Below are 17,695 nucleotides of genomic sequence, written 5' to 3' on the forward strand. Positions count from 1 at the left end.
CTGCTCGTCGATAGTGACGTTGATTCCTGGGCGAAAATGTTCTTTGCAGCTCTGTACGATCAATTCCCACATTTCCCTTATAGGTGCAAACGGGACATGTTTTCTTCGTTCTTTTTTACTATTTTTGTCATCGAACCGCAAAGAATTGATCAAGAATCTGGAACGTTGACGGCTCATGGTGGCATGGTATGCAGAGCCACTCAATTGGGTGTCAAACAGCTCCTCAGTCGAAAGAAGCCCATCTTTGACTGAGCCTGAGAGAATGAGGATACCAACTAGGGCCCTAACTTCTTTCTCAGTCGTTGCAGCAGTGGTTGGACTTTGCTGTGAATACGAGTTTTTTTTTTCCTCACTATTTCCTCGTTCGTATGTTTCGGTATTTTCTCGAAGATATCGTTTGAAAAAAAAAAAAAAAAAAAAAAAAAAGTTGAATTGCTGACAGTTCACTTTTGGCCGCTTTTGCATCGTCACTTGCAGGACTAGCTACACCTCTAACAATGTTTCTCGCCTTTGCCTTGTTAGGTCTGGACGGCGGGACAGCCGACCATCGATGACCATTCTTTCCTTTCAAATATTTTTTCCTTGGAATGACAATATGTTCGTCCCCTGTCAGCTGAAAGGATAGAGGAGGGTCGTCATCGGTCTCATTTGACGATTCTAGAGATGTAGGACCTTGAGCAACGGTATTTTACGCTTCGACTACGGCTGGCTTAAACTCACTGTAGTAGAAAGGTTTTCATCAGGGCTGCCATATTCGTTCTCGTCTGGAGGAAAATAGTCATCATCGGAATCTTCGCTACTAGAAATGTCAAGGATTTCCTGGTCCTCCTTATCGTCTGTACAAGAATCTTCTGCTGCTTCACCATCTTCTGGTTCGAGCAAACGCAGGATTTCCGCATCTGGAAGCCGTCATGAAGTCATTCTGCAAAAAGAAAAATTTTTGCTGCTTCTTTGTTAAATAAGAAAATAGCCAAATTCAGCATTTTCATGTGCTTTTTGCTCATGAAATTTGCTACGAAGCTTGTCAGCAACGTTAGAAAACTGATCCTACCTCATCGCCCGAAGAAGCTTAGTAATTACCAAGTTTTGATCAAAAAATCTTTTTCCTGAAACAGTTGAAAAAGTTAGATGATAAGCTTTCTGTAAATTTTACTACTCACCCTTAATATCTCTCCAACCGGTTCAGACAATAAAACCTCGGTGACGGCACAAGAACTGGCTACTCATAATATTAGCAAATCGGGGAGGTCGGTTCGCGCAATGCATCCGTTTCCATGGCAACCGCGAAAAAGTGTTTTGGCGTCATAAAATTTACGAAAGCTTACCCTTCTAGGGTTAAATGCGCATTAATTTCTATTAATTTCCTTGTTAATCTCTGCCATTTCTAATTACCTGGGTTGTGGACTTCAGGGATGAGAGTTGTAGTCGGGGCAACCTTGCTAAGAGTCGATGCTGTTAAGAATTTGAAGTTGGTAGTTTCATCGGAGTTAGTTGTCACTAACTGCATTGGATTTGGAATCAGGATTATGATTTGGTATGCCTTGGAGTATGTAGAGATAGTAAACTCCCCGTTGATGAAATGCTGCTTTGAATGATGAAATTTTAACAGATATAAACTAAAAAGTTACAAACCAATTGCGAAAATTAAGTTTTAAAATTAAATTAATAATTGGGAATATTTTAAAATTATTGAAATAATTAAATAATAAATTATGTTAATAATTTAATATTTAATAATTAAAATATTTAGTTGGTAAATAATAATAAGTAATTTGAAAATATAAAAGTAAATATGAATATAACAATTACGTTTATAATAGACATGCAATAAATAAATAATAAGAAATTATCAAGTGATTAATGATTTAATAATGAAATAATTTAATAATCTAAAATATTCAAGCAATAAAACAATATAAATAATTTACAATCTTAAAAAAATTAACAATCTCAAAAACTAAGAGTGTGACCAAAAATAGAGTAGCTTTGGTCATTGTTACACCTTCAAAATCTCAAGCAGATGATACGAGCTTTCCCAAGACATCGATAGTGAGAATTGGAGCCGAACTTCCGTGTATTTAGGAATCAGAATTAGCATTAGGGCATTATCAACTATACGGCTTTGCTGGTTCTATGGCTTTTATTGTTGAACTATGAAACGAGAGGCATGTTTTGGGAACGGAGCAATAAATAGAAAAACCATAACGGAAGCTAAACTTAAAAAATAAACCCTACTAATCTTAAAGGGTAAACATTTTAATTCGGTAATAGTAGCGGGTATCATCATCATAATGATGCTAGCCATCTTGATATCATTTTTGAAATTCAGCCGAGATTTCCCCCCCCCCTTATTTTTCTTTTTAGTCAGATTATATTTCAATTGCCTGGAATGCTCTACCTGAGTCAGCTAGAAAGCATTACTCCTTGGGTGCCGCCCCAAAATTATTTTTTCTGCTTTAAGTGTTTTTTCTTCTTTTTTTAGTGTTTTTTATTAGTATTATAATTATTTTTTATACCTTCCCCCTGGGGTGGTTGTTTCTGTGCTATTTTGAAAAGGTGTGTTGCTGATGTCTATTGCGCATGGCACTTCTCTCTGGCTTGGTTAACGACAGGTTAACCAAGTAGCCTAACTAAATGAATTAAGGGAGGAATTTTTTAGAGCAGCCAAAGGGAGTAATGGGTTGAATTTACTTTAAGCATTGGAAATTTCATGGGTATTCAGATGTTGAGAAAGTTTGTGGGTACGACTATGGTATACATAGTCCATTTTTTTAATTTTTTTTATTCAGTTTTGATTCAGCATTTCCAACCAAGATAAATCTCTCAATAATTTGAAACAAACTTCTATTCAAGATACGCGAATTTAGATAATTTTGGTATAACAAAGTGCTTTTATGAGCCATCCAGACACCTCGAAAAGTGGCAGCTTCAATGAGGTGCCTGACACCTCCAGGCACCTCAGGTGTTTACTTTGTAAGTTTGGGCTCGGTGTCCAGTTTAGTTTGGTCAAAAGACATCAGCGACAAAATTTGGTTTGGATTGAAGAAACTAACGTAAATCACCTGTTCAGCGTGAATGCCTCCTTCTTTGAAATTGTTGGCTATGAAGCGGACCAAAATGCTTATTTTCTAAAATGCTTATTTCTCTAAGTGAGGAAAGGAAATACAGGCTATCAAGGCCGCATCCAAGGGGGGGCTAGAGGATTTGAATCCCCCCCCCCCAAAAAAAAAAATTGTCTAACTCGTAAAAACATAACAAAAATGAATGTAAACCTATTTTTGATGCGTTTTTTACTTTTTTGTACCCCCCCCCCCCGTCGAAAATTGTTTTGTAATCCCCACCTCCGAAAAAATAATCTAGGGTACGTCCCTGTAGGCTATTGTATTTTACAAAAAAGAGACATTTCTAACTAAATTGGGAACCAGACAAGATACTATACAACTACCAATCAACGGAGCGTACTGAGCTTCATAGTTTAGGGCAAGAATCTAAGCTAAAGAAACCGTCAAACAGCATTTAGAATGACTTGCAGCTAAACTGTGTGTCTTATAATGAGCGAATAACTGTTTTGCTTTATTTATTTTTGAAAATCCAAATATCAAACAGTTCGTGGTAACGAACTGTAAGTAAGGAGCGACTCGGCTCAATGGTAACCGAACGGGATTTTGATACCAAAAGATACATCAAAAGAATCAAATTTTAATGCTGATTTCAAATATATAAATTTCATCGAGGTTAGTCCTACCCATCAAAAGTTACGCGCCTGAGAAAATTTGGCTGATTTTCGTAAAAAAGGGGAAAGACCCCCTAAAAGTTATAGAACCGTAATGAAAAGCACACCATCATATTCAGCGTATCAGAGACCCTACTGTAGAGGTTCCAAGCTCCTATCTACAAAAATGTGGAATTTTGCATTTTTTGCCAGAAGAAAGATCATGGATGCGTGTTTATTTGTTTGTTTTTTTTCCCCCAGGGGTGATCGTGTTGACCCAGTGGTCCTAGAATATTGTGGGATGGCTCATTGGAACGGAAATTAAAAGTTCTAGTGCTCTTTTTAATTGACTCAAAAAATGGACGGCAACTAGACCCCCTCCCACGCTCATTTTTTTCCCAAAGTCACCCGATAAAAATTTTGAGATAGCCATTTTGTTCAACATGATCGAAAATATGATAAATATGTCTTTTAGGATGAATTAATCCCCCGATGTCCCCGGGGGGTGGGGTTAAAGTCATGAACTGTACCCAATGTTAACATAGAGTATTGGTTATTGGGAAGTATACAGACGTTTTCATGGGGGATTTTTTCTGGTTGTTGGGGGGGGGGGTCCGGGATTATGTGGGAGGTTCTTTCCATGAAGGACGTTTACAAGGGGGAAGGGACATTGCTATGGAAGGGGTGTCGGATTTCCCAGCATTATTTAAAAAAAGATCAGAAATTAAATAAAAAAAAAAAACAAGTTTTTCAACTGAAAGTAAGGAGCAACATCAAAACTTAAAACGAACAGAAAGTATTGCGTATATGATTGGGTTCACCCCCTAGTCAATACCTCGCTCTTTAAGCCAAAGATTTTTAGTACTTTCATAAGAGCTATTTATTGTAATTAACGGCCTTTGTGATTAAGGCGTCATTTTTAAAGAATTGGAACAAAATTTGAACTTTAGCTTAAAGAGCAAGGTATTAACTAGGGGGTGAACCCCCTAATATACGTATTAAAAATATATGAATATAGAAGTTCGTTTCGTAAGTTAATTCGTAAGTTACGTATATTTATTACTAATAAAAACGTTCGTAAATAAAATTAAACAAGTTTCAAGAAAGCCATTTAACCAAATAAAAGTAAAATTAACATGCAAATTTTGTTTTAATTATTCATGTACGGTGAGCCGAAATCAAAACCTGTATTAATTCAAAAACGTTCAAAAATTAAATAAAAAAAACAAGTTTTTTTAACTGAAAGTAAGGAACGACGTTAAAACTTAAAACGAACAGAAATTATTCTGTATATGAAAGGGGCTGTCCCCTCCTCAACGCCTCGCTCTTTACGCTAAAGTTTGACTTTCTCACAACTCTATTTTTATAAACAATAAAAAACTCTAGCGTAAAAAGTGAGGCGTTGAGGAGGGGACATCCCCTTTCATATACGGAATAATTTCTGTTCGTATCAAGTTTTAACGTCGTTCCTTACTTTCAGTTAAAAAAAACTTGTTTTTTTTTATTTAATTCTAAATAAATTAGATACTTCTAAATAAAGTAGAAGCATTTATTAGATGATCAGCACCCTTGAAATCCGAGGTTGAAGTTGAATTGCGATAGAATCACGTTCTTTTTGTACGATATTTTTTAATCACGGTAAATTTTTGCAAGGATGCAATCAGGATGGAGAATAGTATGAATGGGGTAATTGTTAAAAAAGAATGTTTTTTGGAAAAAGGAAGATTAAATGTAAGAGGAGAGAAAAAGATTATGTATGTGAGGAAGTAGAAATGTAGAAAGCTATGGAATGCCTAGTAAGAGGCAAGATAGATAGGTAGTAAAGTGAAGGAAATGATAGTGAAATAGTGATGAATTAGATTACAAAATGAAAAAAAAGTGGGATGAAATCAGTATTTACTCATGATCACTTATTTGAGTTCATAACTCATATCTTTTTTTTGCCTTAAATTACCAATAAAGCTTGAGCTAAACTCTGAACATTGTAAACGACCTGCAGCAATAGTAGTAAAAAGTAATTGGGAAACATAGGAAAGTAGGGTGAGGTAGATGTAAGGTAAGAAAGGTATGGGAGCGATGAAAGCAGCTGGCAGTACGGTCGTCTTTTCAGAATCCTCGCGTTGGAGGGGACCTGCAGGCTTTGGCCATTCTTGAGCCAAAAGAGAGATGAGTTTTGTCCAGGATGACTCATATCTGCAGTCATAAACAATGCCTTCGAGAGAGGAAAGAGAGACGTTTTTAACTACAATTTACGTTGAATGTAAAAGTGCAATATTCTCATTTCAACATAGTCTGTGCTTCTTCCCCGAAAATACAATTATAGCCGAGGACCATGTATTGTTAAATACAGTTCTTCACTTCCAATTCCCAGAGGGATTGCTATGACCTGGTACCGTTCTACCAAAAAAGAGGTAAGAGGGGAGGGGGCATTCACAAACTTGTCCACAGGGAGTTATCTGACCTCCCTGGATCGCCCTTAGTGGCACCAATTCGTGAAAACGCTGAGGTGGGGTATAATATTTGTTTTTTAATTTAACAGGGGAGTTTTTTTTTTTTTAGATTTTTTTTTATGAAAATGCCAATAAAATAATAATGAAATCTTGAAAATCCTATAAAGAGTCGCAAATACCCAATCCTGCCACGCCAATTGGCGCCACTGGCGACTTTGGTAATAAATTTGAACCGTAAAGTTACTTGTTGGTCTTTGCATCCGACTGACAGCCAATCAGTCTGATCGATAATGAAACCCAGCTTGTCACTCTGTTGACTGTGCTAAAACCCGAGTCAGAGTCTCCAGTAGGTGTATTTTTTTCTGTTAGGGTATTGTTTTTTTTTTCTGCTGGGGTGTTTTTTTATTGTTTTCGGTTATTTAGTGTTTTAAGACTTACAACTCTGAAGAACTCGTTAATAAGTTTTACTTACAGCTCGTCGAGTCAAGATTAATCATTTTAACGTAATTCTAGGTTATAGCTGCTGCTAGAGAAGGTTTCAACTCAGATGGAATCGAATTGAACACTGTCTTAGTTTATTATTCACGCTATTCTGCATTGAAGAATGGCTTGAAAGCCCGATTTTTTAAGCGAGATTTATGGAAATTTGACTGCAGTCCCTATGGAAATATAGTCATTTTTGGGGTCGAACAAATGGCAAGTTTTTGATTTTTCAATTTATTTTGTTTTTTCATTTGTAAATTTGATTTATTATTGCTGTAATGTTTACTAGAAAGATTTTTTTTTGTAACTGTCCATAAAAAGTTGAATAATGGGGGATCAGCAGGGCAATGTAAATCGGGGAGAGGGGTTAAGTGGGAGTGAGCGCACCTTGTTCTGCTCATCCTTCCTTTAAGATTAACACTTTAACAAAAAGCAATTATTTCGCAATTTTGAAAATTTCAGATATGAACTAGAGGCGTGGCGGGTTGATATGTCCAAACAAGAGTTCTTCTGCTTTAACTTTTTTCTTTCTGTTTCTGCTTATTCTTACCAGTTAAGATTGACTCAAATTAAACGAGCCTTGGCACATTTTTTTTCTGGCATAGACAATGTTTTGATTTTGACCGTTCGTCCTGCTTTATTTTTTAACAGGCACGGATTTGAACCTGTTATCTCTCAAGATAAAAAAAATTATTCTTAGTATTATAAGCTTTTTTGGTTTTAGTCCCTCTCAGTTTTATTAATATTTTGTCTATTTTATTTTATTTTTTGTTCTTTTTCTGATTTCATACTTTATTTATTCTTCTTTTATTCAATTTACTTCTTTTTTTTATCTTGTCAGTGCTGCTTTCTCATTTTTAGATGCCCTTTAGGTCAATTGTAACCATCATCTTTTTTATAGATGGCTCCACTAGAAGAGAAGTTTACTAGAGAGCTCGTGAGGGGAACAAAGATAATTGCATGTCGCTTTCCACTTCCTAACCTCACCCCAATTCATACAATTGGAGCTGGAATTGATGCTGTATGGTTGTATGAAGTTTAGGTAGGAAGTTGAGTTATTCTAGTTCGATCTTGGCGCTGCCCTTGCGATGAAAGCCGAATTAAGTATTGCTTTTATATATTTGTTTTTTCTTTAGTTTTGAGCCAACTAGTATACAAAAGAGGTTAGCGTAAAAGCCCAGTTTTGAGACGGCTATAATAGCTTTTTAGATTAATATTTCCATATTTTATTGTATGTTTACTTAAAAAAAAAATTTTGAATTTGTTTTCAAATCAGATTTTTTGTACTAAAGTATGGCTCTGCTTACCGTGCAAGAGAACAAAAACAAGGTTGATAAGAGTAGATTGAGGCAATAGTGGTGACAATTTTGAGGCTACTTCAGATTCCATCCTGAGGTGGAAAACAGGAGGATACTTTTAATCAAGATGTAATGGAAGTAACATAACACTGAATCTATTACGCATGAAACATGCAAAAAGAAACAAAGCACTGAATCTATTACGCATGAAACGTGCAAAAAGAAACATAACACTGAATCTATTACGCATGAAACTTGCAAAAAGAAACATAACACTGAATCTATTACGCATGAAACATGCAAAAAGAAACAAAACACTGAATCTATTACGCATGAAACATGCAAAAAGAAACAAAACACTGAATCTATTACGCATGCATGGAAGTAGCTCTTCCTTCCTGAAGCACAAGCTTGTTAGGGAGACCATTTCATGTATCCACCAACAAAAACCACTTGTGATAATAATGTAATTCTTCCTTCTGTTGCAAACACTGTCATATTTTCTCTATTGCCTCAGTCTACCCTGGTCGTAAGCTACTTTCTGGTCTGGACTAAGCCTAGTAGGGCAGACTTCACCACTAACAAAGGCCATCTGCTTACTTTAAAACAAAGCCTTGGCGTGTCTTTATGACTTTTATAAGTACATCTCCCATCCGGTGAAAGAATATTTCCCCTCTTCTATTACTGTTTGTCAAAGTGATACATGAAACGTGCAAGGCATGTAGCTCGCTGGAATTAGCTACAGTAATTAGTATTTATGGCTGAATACTTGAGAATCATCTTTGTTCGGCGTTCTGGATCATTTAGATAAGTCTTCCTAATGGGATTGTGCCATCAAAACCATCGGTTCATTCCGCCAGACGGAGGCTAGCCTAGTCATGTGACAGGGTAAAGGATTTGTGATATGGATAAATACATAGACAGGTTTGTTTTGCACAAAATGGCTATTGGGGCATGACAAAACTGATTAATCCTAAAAAGAAGAAGGTAACATTAATATCACAACAAATAAAACGCTTTATATCACATGTCTAACTTAAAAATTAAATTTTACAAGCTTACTTACATAATTCTTTTTACAAGCTTACTTACAAAAATTCCTCCCTCAAAGGAATGGCTAACCGAATAGACTTGAATGTCTGTCTTATAACCGTGAAATTTCTGCTGCTTCATAAATTTTAGGTAAATCTAGCAGCTCCATGAAAACCATATGCACCACCGGCAGCTCTATTTGGGGGGGGGGGGAGTCAGTCGACCCTCCCGTAGATTTTGAAAAGTACCCTATTTTTGCACAAATAAAATAAAAAAAAACTGCCCGTTCTCTTATATTTGAATAATACATTTTTTTTTGTATCTTGATGAATTAAAAAAAAAATCGGTAATCTTTTTTGCCCCCCTACATTTTCAGGAATTGGTGGCTGTATCACCCATCTCATAGGAAACCTAGCATCACGTAGAATCTAGCAGAGCAAATACTAGAGAGTCTGTCTTGGTATTCTATCATGGGCTTAAAAGAATTAATACTACTAAATGCTCACGACAGCACCAAGCCACCTAAGGCCAACACAGATGTGTATGCTTCTCCTCCACCTCAATGCATTTAAAGCTTAACTCTTTAACCCTTTCAATGAAAAATCCTTACTTATGTTTTCTTCTCACGCCATTCAGAGATGCTCTGTTTTCTGTTTGGCCTGGGTCGATGGGCGGAGAAGAAGAAGGTTGGAAAAGGCCGAAAAATGCCATTCAGAGATGCTCTGTTTGCTCTTTGGCCCCGGTTGATGACCGGAGAAGAAGAAGGTTGGAAAAGGCCGAAAAATGCCATTCAGAGATGCTCTGTTTGCTGTTTGGCCTCGGGTTGATGGCCGGAGAAGAAGAAGGTTGGAAAAGGCCGAAAAATGCCATTTAGAGATGCTCTGTTTGCTGTTTGGCCCCGGGTTGATGACCAAAAAGCACAATCTTTGGCAATCTATCATCCTTCATTCGTAAAAAGTGGCCTAGAACCTAACCCAGTCATCTTAACCTTACTTTCATTGTTGCCCTACAAAGTAAACTTTTAAAAAGCAAACTAAAACTTTTTGCCTTGGAAAGAAAGATGATGCCTTAACCCTCCGTAAACAAATAAAGAAAGAAATACATAGTGCTGCCTCTCCTTATGGTAAGAATAAATTAAATTACTTAAAACAGAACAAACCTCAACAATGGTCTAAAAAAGTAAAACTAATAGCGGTCGCTCGTGCGAGAACTTTGATTTTCTTCTGGGTGAACCGCCTGAACAGGTAGCTAATGAGCTTAACAAACACCTAGCTAGTATTGTGCAAACTTTTCCCCCTCTCTCAGAAAACCATCTAATCCCCGACACTCTAAATTATAAAATCTCGAAAATTTCAGCGAAGGAAATATTAGAAAGAATACAGAAACCGAAAAAACTTGTATGTCCCAATTATATCCCAATCGATCTAATAAAAGCATTCACTATCAAGACTTCACAAGCATAAACTATCAACACCCCTTGTTAGTATTTTTAATGATATTAGTAATAAAAATAGCGACGAAGACCACACTGCCTTTCCAAATTCAAATTCGGCAACCATGCTGTGAAAGAATGTTTTAAATTAAATTCTATTGTATTCTATTTAAGTAGTATCAAACCACATTTTTGGTGCAACTTACTGTCTGATGTACGGTCTGTCGAGACTATTCTTAGACAATTTCTTTGGAAAACCGTGGCCGACTTGCTAAAAACTACCTGCGCAATTAAAAGCGTAGCGTTTTGCAATAGAATTAGAAAAATTCAAAACAAGTTGGTTTCTAAGTGACTAAATTTTAGATTTCAATGAAAGTCTATGTTTATTTGGTTTCAATATAAAATTTCTCAAAGTAGGCAGGTTTCTTTATTTAGTATTTTTCAGGCCTATCTACTGAGTACTTTTTGAAAAAATTGATCTCTCCTCCCGCCCCAACACAAACTAAAATTAATAAAACAAAGAGCAAAACTAACATACAAATATGTTACCGTGAATGTACGCAAATTGGTGAATGTCCGCATTCTCCGGTGTATGTCTGAAATACCTTTTTTTCTCCTTGGATTTAGTCAGCGTTGCCAGTCAAATTTTTCAATTTACTTTAACGTTATATATATATATATATATATAATATATATATATATATATATATATATATATATATATATATATATATATATATTATATTATTATATTATATATATAATAATATAATATATTATATTATATATATTATATTATAATATATTATATTATATAATATAATATATATATTATATTATAATATATTATATTATATATATATATATATATTATATTATACATATTATTATATTATTATATCATATATATTAGACTACTACTTTAGACGCTGTCAAACGATAGATGTCGGGGGTCATTTTTTTTTCTCAGATACGGAATTGAGTTTCCTCTGTAAAAATAAAATGTGTTAATAAAAGCACATATTGTGTATACTTCTGTCCACAGCTATGAAATTTTAACCCCCTTCCCTCTTTCGCAAATCTTTAAAAATATTAAATTAGAAGAAAGACAAATCAGATTGCTCTTGCATAAGATAATATATTCTTAAGTATTGAAAAGAAGTCACACTTTAGCATAAAGAGGAGTTGAAGGGTTGGCAACTCTACTATTGTATCGGATAATTTGCGTTATTTTTATGTTTGAATTTCGCTCTTTTTTTCATCTGAAAAAAAAATATTGAGAAACACCATATTGAGGGTAATCTAAGTATTATTTTTTATTTACAGTTAACTTTTTATTTTGCTGGTTAACAGTAAAGAGCGTGTTTTTTTTTTTCAGAAAAACACTTGGGATGCCTCTGTTATCAGTTCCAATGTACCAATTTATGCGATCTTTTTCCTGTTGACATGTTCAAATGCCAAGAATAACTAAATTCTTGATTAGTTTTGACATATTGGTTTAAAAAATTGAGTTACATAATTGACATTATATATATTACATACAATGCAATATTCTAAAAATAACGACAGAATGGACCCATGTATGCACACACACCCGAGGGGCTAATAACTGACCGTCGCAGGTGTCCCTTCCTTCGTGCCTCCGGCTATGCCTCCAACACACCTGAAACAGCGTGTTTCTGGAAGCGAAGGAACACAGTTTTATCTTTGGCTTATGGAAAGCGTACGGCGCGTTTTTTTACGACAGCAAACGTTCTTCTCTTGAGAGACTCTCTTTAGTTTATCGTCTTATTAACTGCGTTCGACATTGGAGATCCTTGGTCCTAAAAAGTGGACATTATGCTTTGAACGATAATGTTATTACAACAAACCTTTACCATTGCCTAGAGATAAATATGTATTCCCTAGTATTTCTAATTCGTCGATTCAATCGGCTTGGGCTCGAACGTCTTTTCAAAGTCTCCGACTTGAACAGCCTACCGTGTGAACATTTTTTTAGGAAGATGCAGTCTCAAACCAGCACTTACAGTACTGTAATAAACTTTTCGTTCCTCCAACTTCTACATCGACTTCGTCGATATGAAAGTATAACGGATTTTGAAGCTCAATATTCTAATGAACACTTGTCCTTGCCCAAGGCCAAGCGAGTTAGATCCATTGGTGTTGTGTCTGTCAGTTCCGATTTTTCTTTGCTCGGGGAGATGAAATCAAGCTTGAGCTAGGGCGAGCTTGTATTGAAAGCCAGCAAATAATGAAAGCCTTGATACCCGACGACGTACTTTCTGTCACCAAGTACCAAATGTTTGTCTTTCTGTACTTCACAACAGTGACTCAGAGGAAAATACTCTGTCCGATAAGCAGGAAAAGGCTTCTGCAACTGACACTGAATTGGGCTCAGAAAGTGACGGCATCTTTGAAGATTTGCCAGTGATTGCTCACTGTGTGAAACACAAAGTTGAGAAAAATTGGGTTAGTCAGCCTGTGACGAACTTGAAGAATTCTAGGTTTTGTCTTATCAAGACTTCTGACGGCTCCATAACACCAATAACAAAATCCACGCGGTTGTGGCTTCTGAGAGAAAGCTCTGAGAAGCTGAGTAGCGACCGATTAAAACGGGTGATGGTCCAGGGCCGACGAGTAGGACTACGTGTGTCGCCAGAAACCAATGCAGAGGTCGGTGTGAAATCGGAATTGCGTATCAGTGAATGATATGTTTACAGACCGGTTGACAGGGGAAAAAGAGTATTAGTTGGGCGGGTCATACAGTTTGGCTACTTGTCTGGGCGAAGATGCCACTCTGTTGACACTCAGAACATGCCGATGCCGTTCCCTGACGACATAGGAATTCTGTGCCAGTGGTTCCGGCTGAATGCTGATCTCACATTAACTGCCGCATTGCTAGACCAGGGTTACTGTGACTCCAGCCTGTATATCATGCATTCAGCAGAACCGTTTCTATGGAAATCGCCACCAACATTGTCTTTGGCTTTGACTCAGACGTCTTCACAAAGCTGAATTCATTTATCCAGAAGAAAGGGTTCCACTTTTTTGATGTCTCGTCAGCATCGCAATCATCATGTTAAAAATGGCACCTAAACCCAAAACTGACCTCAAGACCATAACCACCACTATCGCCATGTTCTGTGTGTCAACAGACGGACTTTTGTTTAACATTTTTCAGAGGTAGTTGTTATTTTTTTTCCCCCTCCCCTCCTCCTCTCCACTCGGTGATATTTTAATACAAAAACATAAATCTTACAACTTTATACATTATCATATCACCTAAACTTCAAAAAAAAAAATTTATTATATACCAGTCAATGTATTAGTGGACATGAAGGCGCACAACCATTTAACATTTTTCTTGCCAAATACCTATCGCTCCCCCCATTCCAAGGTGTCCTTCCCCCTCTATAAGACGCTTTTCCGGTGGCATTTTTACTTCAATTTCTTAAACTTCATATCCTTCAATTTCACTAATACGAATTCGAATTTTAAAGGTGGTCTTCCAAAAGGCTTACTCTTACAACTTTAAAATTTTTAACACACAAAAAAACTATTTGCTCTCCCGTAGACTGGGCGTCCTCCGTCCACAAGAAACCCATTCTTGCGGTTGCACTTTTTTCCTTCTTTTTTTTCTTTTTTTTTCTTTTTTTTCAACCCTTTTTACGACCAACCTTAATCAACAAAAAAAACAAAATACAACCAACCCATCAACAAAAATAACCTTAATACCGACGTGCACGAGGGTAGAGAACTGAACAGAATCTTGAACCATGTCGCCTACGGACGAGGAGGCCACCCACGGCAGGGCTGGTCCTTCCAGCTCAAGTGCGTGTGCCCCTCGTGCCCCATTCGCTTGAGCTCTTGATATAATTTAAGCGATGAATACCATCGGAAAACTTTTTATGCTCAGTAGAAGACTTAGTAGTAGAAGACTTAGTGTTTATACTTGTGCTAACCGAGCTTAGTTTGATTTACTGAAGCTCATTTGTCCAGTTTCTTAGGGTTGTCATTTGAGTTGTGATTATCGAAATGATTACTGAAACGTACCAATAAATATCTGAGAAACTAATTATATTTTTTTAGTTGGTTGCTTTACTTAGCGCTTTTTACTAATAACTCGATAGTAACAGTTTTTCTGACTTGCTTTACAGTTTTCTCTTCAAATACCCAAAGGCCTGGGTTTAATACCAAGAAAGTTGGATTCTAAGTACATTCCGGAAAAAGGAATCTGTGTTTCTTCCGAATTCTTTTGTGTCAAAGCAGCAGATTCCTTCTTTTTTTTTAGTACAATTAAGAATCCGAGATCCAAGGGTGCGTCTTGGCACAGCCACTAAACAGAAAAGCAGGTATGATAAAAGGGAAAAGGACGTGTGAAGACGTGATAAAAGGCAACTTTTACCGCTGGTCAAGCCATATTGAATAGGGCTGCGAAGCGTGACGTCAATTCTCGGGCTGCAAATTCAAATAACGATTAAACGTGGATACGTAGACACGTTTTTTCGGAACTTTGGCGAATTGTTTTGGCCTAAAATATTTGTCGTAGATCCTACTAATCCACCAGAACGTTTTCGCGTCGAAATAAAAATAGGAATACTGACAATCAGTTGTTAGTTACAACTAGAAACCACGTTTCACGGTACTTTGAATTTTGCACCTTGCTTTTTACGTCATCACCGCGCAGCCCTATGTTATATAACTTAAAAACCGTGTTCCGGGATTTTTTTTGAAATTTTGGGATTTTTTTTTTAGAAAAATCGGAATTTTATTTTTGAGTTGGTGGCAACGCTGCATGTGTAATAGGAAAAAGTGACACCATTAGTGCCATCGTAGGGTTACCTAGTTTTTGCATGGATATCAGCAACTTGCAGTCCTCCGTTCTTCTTCTTTAGGTACATATCAGTTGTTTTCAGGCTTGGGGGTTCTTTTCCTTGCCAAATAAACCCGTAAATGATATTTTCCCAGTTTTAAAAGATCGCTTTTGAAGGTGCTGAAATATTCGACGGATACCGAATAACAGGCAAGCTGTATATAATTACATATTGTGCCCTTTGGAATATGCCTCCGGCGTGCCCCCGTGCCTCATGCCTCCAGTTGTCCCTCAAAATGCCCAGTTGTTAACCCCTCGCACACACCTACAGCTGGATCAGTCTTAAACAATTTTTCAGGTTTGTTGGCAAGTAAAGAAAAAAATATTTTGGAAATTTTTTGTATTGCTACTAGTACAAAAGTACAAGTACTACTAGTACTAGTACAGTGCTACTAGTACTAGTACAAAGCGAGTGTGTTATCATATCTATCCATAGATTCATATTTCGCCATTCAAGTTTTACAATGTCATTTCAACGCCTTCCAAGACTTAAATGCAAGACCGTATCCGGGGGGGGGGGTGTTGACGCCCCCCCCCCCCGAAATGTTTGTTCGACTCGTAAAGAAACGTAACAAAAAGGAATATAAGCAGATTTTTGATCCGTTTTTAAAGTTTTTTTTTTAAAAACCTCCAAAAAAATCTTTTGTAACCGCCCCCCCCCCCCCATCCCTCGAAAAAAAAATCCTGGATACGGCCCTGCTTTAAAGCCAATGCCTTCCAAAAATCAGCTTCGTTTCCTCATCGTGAGACAGCAGTATGAACCTAATTTATAAGGAATATTTTATCTTCCCCATTGACGTGTTCAACTAGTTTGTTGCTGTTAAGCATAAAGTTTATATTTGACATTTAAACACGTCTGAGGTAATTGCCAAAACCTATTTATTTTCGTGTATGTTCTCTTTTTCTCTGTTTTATTTCATGTGTGTTGTTAAAATGTTATTTTGGAAGTTAAGAGCAATATTTTGTGTTTTGCCAGGGTCCAGAGGCTTTCTTGCAATAAATATTTATCTATTCTGTTAAATAATTTTTTTTTGTTTGTTATAGGTGAAATCCGTGTACTGATGAAAAAGCCCTACTAGCAGTGGAAATCGTTATTGCAAGATATTCTTGGAAGTGAAAACGTCTTGGATATAGATGTTTACAATGCGAACCTTAGTCACATATCAGATTTTTTGTAAAAAGAAAGCGAAAAAAAATTGTAATTAAAATAGAATCTGTTTATTTTCTTTAGCAGCTTTAAGCTAACGCGACATAAAAATAAATAAAACTGAGTCGAGGCTCAGCCCGCAAATACCATTGCCTTCGCAGAAAAAAAACAACTAATTAGTTTCCAGATTCTTACCATAAATTTGGCAGCTGTCTGATATTAACTTCCCTAATTATTTTCTGCTTCGGTTTTATTTCAGTAAATACCTCTAAAAGGTATCTAATCTTTACTAAACAATCTGCTACTTCTTGTTCCTGCGGCCATTCCACATTTTCGGCTGACTTGGGAATTAGCTTTTCGTGTTCAGGTGAAATGATTCTTGGACAAAATAAAAAAAATCGAAACAAAATAAAAAAAAGAAGAAAAATGCAATCTAAAGTAGAAAGTGCTATTTAAAAATCAACAGAAGATGCTAAGTAACGTCAAGCATCGTTGAGGTTACAACAACGAATAAAGCACTTTGATCTGTATTTGTAGTTGATAAAGTTGAATCATAGAGGTGTAAAAATCAACAGAAGATGCTAAGTAACGTCAAGCATCGTTGAGGTTACAACAACGAATAAAGCACTTTGATCCGTGTTTGTAGTTGATAAAGTTGAATCATAGAGGTGTTAAATGTTTACAAATATCGAAGATAGGGAAGCATTTATGGAACTCGACTCCGTCTATCCTAACTCCTAGTGATTCTGGTGATCTCTACTACTCAGTTTAAGACTTGTTAAATTTGTCAACTGTCAAAAGCTTATTGGTCAGAAAAAAACAAACACAATCGAGTCTTGATTGGCGTATTTTCTTTATATTTAAATCCAATATTCATCATCTTCTCTTTCCCCTCCTTTTATGTTATTTCTCTTTTGTTTTAGTTTCTTTTAAATTGTATGTGTTACTCTGTAACTGATATCCTTTGTTTTCTATATTGCTTTGCATTTTTATGTGTTTTGCTTCGTGATACTCCACGTATTGTACCTCTGTATAGTGTGGGTTAGAAATAAATAATAAAAAAAATAATTTCTGATAGCATGAAATCTAAAGTTGCATTCATATCTCCCGGTGTTGTTTAGTAGGGACAAATGCGCCACAAAATGGAACCCACCTTAAAAAAGTGAGTTGTATTGAATGGTTCAATCCATCCTCTCTTATCATTTTTATTTCCTTGATTTTCTCTTTTTATTTAAAAATTTATTCATAGCGTACCAATTTGAATAGAC

The 17,695-nt window shown here is 36.2% G+C and overlaps 1 protein-coding gene across 5 annotated transcripts in view; it reads left to right on the forward strand.

Moving 5' to 3' along the window:
• Positions 1–17,660, forward strand: part of LOC148941959 (ATP synthase subunit C lysine N-methyltransferase) — a 56,517-nt gene extending 38,857 nt beyond the window's left edge. For 2 of the 5 annotated variants that reach the window (XM_089102886.1, XM_089102885.1), the window contains 3 exons: positions 6,676–6,858; positions 7,547–7,687; positions 16,325–17,654. In XM_089102886.1, the coding sequence (XP_088959012.1) occupies positions 6,676–6,858; positions 7,547–7,687 (324 nt within the window). In that variant the 3' untranslated portion in view covers positions 16,325–17,654. Of the gene's footprint in view, positions 1–6,675; positions 6,859–7,546; positions 7,750–16,324 lie in introns of all 5 variants that reach the window. The other 3 variants (XR_016143127.1, XM_089102884.1, XM_089102883.1) reach the window with 3 other exon arrangements.
• The last annotated feature ends 35 nt before the right edge of the window (positions 17,661–17,695 follow it).

This window comes from Artemia sp. Qi Xiang Cuo, chromosome 17 (assembly GCF_049724085.1).
Source record: "Artemia sp. Qi Xiang Cuo chromosome 17, ASM4972408v1, whole genome shotgun sequence".
Taxonomy (NCBI): domain Eukaryota; kingdom Metazoa; phylum Arthropoda; class Branchiopoda; order Anostraca; family Artemiidae; genus Artemia; species Artemia sp. Qi Xiang Cuo.